At 51.0% G+C, this 5,736-nt stretch overlaps 1 protein-coding gene across 1 annotated transcript in view; it reads right to left on the bottom strand.

Moving 5' to 3' along the window:
- Positions 1 to 707: 707 nt before the first annotated feature.
- Fndc5 (fibronectin type III domain containing 5) overlaps positions 708 to 5,736 on the bottom strand; it is a 7,090-nt gene continuing 2,061 nt past the window's right edge. The window contains exons 3-6 of the mRNA XM_028759956.1: positions 5,257 to 5,455; positions 4,875 to 4,964; positions 2,585 to 2,718; positions 708 to 1,517 (exon numbers count right to left, since the gene is read on the bottom strand). Of these exons, the coding sequence (XP_028615789.1) occupies positions 1,500 to 1,517; positions 2,585 to 2,718; positions 4,875 to 4,964; positions 5,257 to 5,455 (441 nt within the window). The 3' untranslated portion in view covers positions 708 to 1,499. The remainder of the gene's footprint in view (positions 1,518 to 2,584; positions 2,719 to 4,874; positions 4,965 to 5,256; positions 5,456 to 5,736) is intronic.

Here is a 5,736-nt window from a genome sequence, read left to right as displayed (position 1 = left end):
ACGTGCACCCCCATCTGTTCGAGAATTCCCTTCCAGCTCCAGCTTGGCTGGCAGGCATGTCCCTAAGAAGCTGCAGGCCAAAATGGAAGAGAACTGATTCCCTCCTCCACACATCCTGACTTGCTGCCAATTGCCAGAAAAAGAGGGCAACGTTTGGGCATTTACCAAAAGACGAGGATGTGCCTTTTCATTTGTCTTTATTTTACATTTAAAAAGTGGTTATTGCTCTAACTGGGTTGGAGGTAAGGACCTCCCTTAAGGAGCCTTGGCCTTGCAGCCCCCGTTCAGCAGGGATGGAAGTCACGAGACAGTGAGTGGAACCTCATTCCCTCCCAGGAGGAAGCCCTTAGTATTGCTGACATCTGCCCTTACCCGGCTGTCTCCTCTCCTGTGCCACTGCAGTTGGAGAAAGCAGAGTGGTGGCTGACCCAGCTTTGAGAGCTGTTAGAGACCCAAATGAAGGGGCAGTCATTGGGTGATGGCTTTCAGCTCTGACTTGGGCACCTGTGCTCATCATTCAGTACCACAGATATTTTACCAAGCACCTACTATGTGCTGGGAACAGCCTCCCACACTACCTTGGCGACCGATGGAAGATGTAGAGTCCACCTTTTCCAGTGCAGGCGTTTGGCAGCCATGGTGCTTCAGTCTGCTGCCTCATCAAGCACCTTTTTTTGTTTTTGTTTTTAAACCAAGAAGGGGCAGAGGAGAGGAGAGGTGGGGGTGGGGAGGAGAGAGAGAGAGAGAGAGAGAGAGAGAGAGAGAGAGAGCGCACTAGCTGTCACTTTACACTTCAAGCTCTAGGGAAGTAGATAAGTAGATGAGAACCCTGGATAACTTTCAGAGGACCCTGAATGAGATGGTGAGATCCAAAGGCCCCCAGGCCAGCAGTGACAGTGGCTGTTCTCTTCCTGTCTGATGTGACCTGCTTTCCAGCAGCTTAGTGAGGCTGTAGGATGCAGATGTTTTCAGTTCTCCGAGCTGACACTGCTGCCACAGTCGAGGCACTTCCTTTAAAAGCGGGCAGTACCTTCCAGAGCTTCTTAAAACTCCACGCTGATGATGTCACCACAAAGATCTATCTTTGTGCAAGATAGATGTAAGCAAACATCTTGGGCCTTGGCAGAGCCGTCTACATCCTGGAGTGCAGCCCTCTAATGGTGTTTTCCAAGAGTCCAAACAACTGGCAGCATACACATTTGCAAAGGTGCACCTCATACCATAGATGCCCTTAGTGGCTGGATCCAGAAAGTTATGGAGTCAGGACCTGAAAAGCAGGCAGCCCTGCAGCCTCTCTGGTCCCATTGGTCTGACAGATGCAGCTCCAGCTAGTCTTGGTATCTGCTCTCTCCCAGAGCTTTGTGCATTTTCTCGAAGAGGAAGCCAGTCCAGGAGAAGTAAGGCAGGACTCTCTCATGTACTCGTGCATTCTTCAGAACGGGGTGCAGCCTTCTAGCTTTGTGGCTTATTTGATTTTTTGCAGAGTTTGGGTTTGCAGTTCAGCCTCCTTCGTCAGACTAAGATGGGGAAAAGGAGAAACTGTGGCTAGCTGTGCCCCCTCCACTTCACAGCCTCCACGCTGTGCCCAGGAAGGACAGGGACCAGCGGAGGAGGAAGCCCATCACCTGCAGACGAGGGTATCCATGCTTTGATGATGTTCACGGAGAGCTTGTTTGGAAACCAGGAAGGGAACAAGAGAACTGCCCCGAGCCTGTCGAATGAATCTCTTGTAAAGTAGGAAACAGGACAGAGGAGAAAGGGGCTGCAGCCTAAAAGCCAGGCTCTTGTCCCTCACAGAAACAAAAAGAATAGCCCTGGAAGTCTTGGCTTTCTCCCTTTTCACACACAGCCTTCGGTCAAGCTGAGTGACCCAGATGTGAGTCCTGTGCCAAGAGCCCTTGCACCCAGCCTACCCCCAGTAATGGCATCCCTCCGGCTGGGTCCTCTATTCTGCAGCTCTGTCTCTGGGTGTAGCCTCAGCCACGGACATTATTGAGGTGCTCCTGGAGTTAGGGGTTAGTTAGATGCTTCAGGAACCGATATCAGAAAGAGAGAAGCCAAGAGAGAAGATAATAAGCCTGATGATAGAGAAGATGAAGGTGGGAGGAGACGCAGAGAGGGCCAGATGCGTGTTGGACAATCATCGTCAGAACAGTGAGGTCCTCTCGCATTCTCTACTGACTTCTGTGCTGCTCAGAGCAAGCACTGAAAAGGTTTCATATCTGTTTTCGTAAAAGAGGAAGTGAAGATACTGAGGTAAAACACTGCCCCAGGCACGCCTGCTGTCCCAATCAGGAACTCTTTGTTTCCCATTGGCTGTCTTAAACACACACACACACACACACAGACACAGACACACACACACACACACAAGACACTGGCCCTTGGCACTCTGCAAAAGGCAAGGATCCAAAATCAATTTGCAGTGTCCTCTGTGTCACAGAGGCAGCAGCCAAGCTTGGCTTTGCCCAGCTGCTGCCATGCCAGGCCCTGAGCTGACCCCTTCCCTCCTGCAGTCTAGGGACTACAGATTACAGATGTTTAAGGCACAGGGCCACCCACCAAGCCAAGGTGTTCCCCTCACCTTGCTGCGGAGGAGACCCCCACCCTGGTGCTCTGGTGTGCTGGTTTCTGATGCACTCTTGGTTTTCTCCTTGTTGTTATTGGGCTCGTTGTCCTTGATGATGTCATACTGGCGGCAGAAGAGAGCTATCACACCTAAGAAGTAAGACAGGGGCAGTCTGAGTTCTCGCCTCGACTGCTGTGTCCCCTCCAGTGCTTGCTGCCGTCCCTGAATGGCCTCTGCATGGCTGCTGAGCCTCCCCTCCAGCCTCTGGCTCCTTTTCCCACCTACCTGGCCCTCAGCCATCTATATCATCGCTGCTGGGCTGGTCCCCCCCATCCCCCGCAGCATGGATCTGATCATGCCTTCCTGTTGTTACTCTTTCTTTAAGCCTTTGACAGCTACCACAGAAATGATCATGGCACTTATCGAGCACATGCCAGGCCCTGTGCTGTGCATGGACGTAGCGAATCTCACTTGATCCTTACAATTCCAACCTATTATTATCAGTCCCAGGGTACAAGGGGAGCGAACTGGTGTGACAGTTTCCTTAACTCAAGCTCACGCCATGGTGCAGCTAGGAGGTGCTATGCAGAGCCTGTTACTGTCTACTATCAGCTCAGTAACATGGATAGTATTCACACTGCTAACTCCAGTTCGAGGTGTGTACCACTCTAACGTTCTTTCTCGACCCTTGCTGGAGAGCTTTCAACTTCCCACCATAGTGGATAAAGCCCAATCGCTCCGACATCTCTCTCTAACATCCTAAGAGACGCCCGCCACAAGTTTGGGTTACTTCTCTGTTTATATTGTTATGATTACATAAACACTGTCTGTGCCGAGTCTAATAATGTACCATACTTAAACCTCCCTTTCCATGTAGCCCTTGTCGTCCTGCCTTTTCTCAAGTGCCTGTTTTTCTGTGTGCCTAAGAAACCCTTTTCCCCCCAAATGCTTCTTCAACAGAGTCTGCCTTCAAATACCGTACTAACTAGGCTTGAGCGAGATGTTCCAATCTCTCTAGAAATTCTAGCCTCCAGCCTCCCCTCCCTTTCTTCCCAAACTGTCCACCTTCTCTCCTAGGCTGCAGCTACTGAGTGAGTCTGTGAGCATCTTTTGCTATTTCTCGAACCTCTTATCCCAAACAAGCATCCTCTGTTGGATGCCTGGTTAACTTCTATTCAGCCTTCATAGCTCAACTCCCATGTTCCCTCTGTTCTCAGTCTTTGGTCCTGTGCTTTCGGGGTTGGAAATCGAACCTAAGACTTCGTGGATGATGGGCAAGCACTCTTCCACTGGGCTACACCTTCACTCCAGCGCCATGTTGTTTTTCCCCTACTTTCTAGCTCCAGAATTGACCTCATCTCCTCTGTTCTCATATTATGCTATTTTAAGTTAATTTATTTTTAATTGTGTGTGTGTGTGTGTGTGTGTGTGTGTGTCTGTGTGTGATGTAGGTGCAGGTACCCACAGAGGCCAAAAGTGTTGGATTCTCCTAGAACTGGAGTTTCTGGTGGTTGTGAGTCACCTGATATGGATTCTGGAAACTGAACTGGGGTCCTCTGGGAGATCAGGAGGCGTTCTTAATCTTGGAGCCATCTCTCCAGCCCTGTCCCCCACATTAGAACTACCATAGTGCTCAGTATCTTCAATTATAGCTAAGCACAATCTTGTTTTAGCCCATGTTCCTTGCAAGCATACGGCTCTTCCTAGTCAAGAGTAACACTTGCACTCTCCAATGGAACGGCTGGTCAATGCTTGCCAGTGCATTGAATATAGAGACGAATGACATCTGGACTTTATCCTCAGGGAGTTGAAAGATTAGGAAGAAGAGAGAGTATCACAAGCCCACCCATAAGGATTAAAGAAGGACAGTGTGCTGCAGGGCCACAAAGGCAGGAAAGCCATTCCTGTGAGTGCGTGGGGGATGTGCATGGCCGCAGCTCAGCTGCACGTGGAAGAGGTAGATACGGAGAGGGCTCCAAGTCTGAGGTCAGGCATGGGTGCCTCTGACATGCTTGACAACCCTCGGAGGTCCAGCATCCCAGGAGAGGAGGAAGCACACTGAGTGTAGCTATGGCTACCCTGGAAGGCTGGACCACTTCCAAGAGGAAAAAGGCAAGTAAGTGCCCACCACATACAAGATGGAAACAAAATGTTGTGTAGAGGGGATTAGAGAAGGGATTTAGCCCTAAGAGAAGCCAGGCAGGTCTTAGACATCCCCAAGCCCCTACCCTGGGTGACAGTTGGGTTGCTTAAGGTTCTCACTTCCTCAAGAGTCAGTAAAGAAGGACCTGGAGGCCTGACTCACCTGCCCACATGAAGAGGACCACGACAATGATCAGCACCTCACCCGTTCGCAGCTGCTGGTTCCTCCCCATCTCCTTCATGGTCACCTCATCTGTGGGGAGAGATAGGCTAGTCCTGGGCTCCTTTCCTCCCTGGCCATGCCCACAGCAAGGAGTGCCTCTGTCACTGCCAACTTGCCCAATGTAAAGAGATCCAGGAACAGGGTGAAAGCTGTTTGGGGCTTTGAACTCAATTCAAAGGAGAAAGTCTGCATACCAGTCTCCTTCTGGGGGCCCTAAAGCAAACCTTCTTCTCTGGAGTTGCTTGTCTTTGCTCCTGCTCTGCCCAACCTCCCTCACCTAACTCACCCTTCACCCTAGGACTCTAGCATGCCCCAGGCTTGCCTTTGTTCTTTGAGGCCATCTTTTCGGCCTCGCGTGGGGTCTTGAAGAGCACAGGCTCACTGGCTGGGCTCTGGCCCTGAATCGAGATGGCTTGCACATGAACGATGTACTCTGTGTCCTCCTCTAGGTCCCAGAGAGCGCAGGATCGGGTGGTAGTGTTCACTTCCTGAATGAAGCGAAGCATCCGCACGTCCTTCTTCTAGAAAGGGGAGGGCTTGGTGTGTTAGCATGCAGCCACCAACCCCACTTCCTCCCACCTCGACAGTGACAAGTCCTCTTGACGCCTGTTAGCGTCCCATCACCCGGGGCATCCTTATTCCCACTGTACAGGTAAGGAAACAGGTTCAGAGAGGTCAGAATGTTGCCCAGGACCACACATCTTCTGAGGATGCAAGTATGTCCTGCGTATTTGAGGTCAGACCCATGCTCTGAATTGCCATGTCCCAGCCAGGACCTCCTGAGCCCTTGCCCATGGACTAA

This window comes from Grammomys surdaster, unplaced genomic scaffold (genome assembly GCF_004785775.1).
Source record: "Grammomys surdaster isolate TR1022 unplaced genomic scaffold, NIH_TR_1.0 126313, whole genome shotgun sequence".
Lineage (NCBI taxonomy): Eukaryota > Metazoa > Chordata > Mammalia > Rodentia > Muridae > Grammomys > Grammomys surdaster.
The sequence above is the reverse complement of the archived record's forward strand: the minus strand, read 5'-3'. Positions and strand labels throughout refer to the sequence as shown.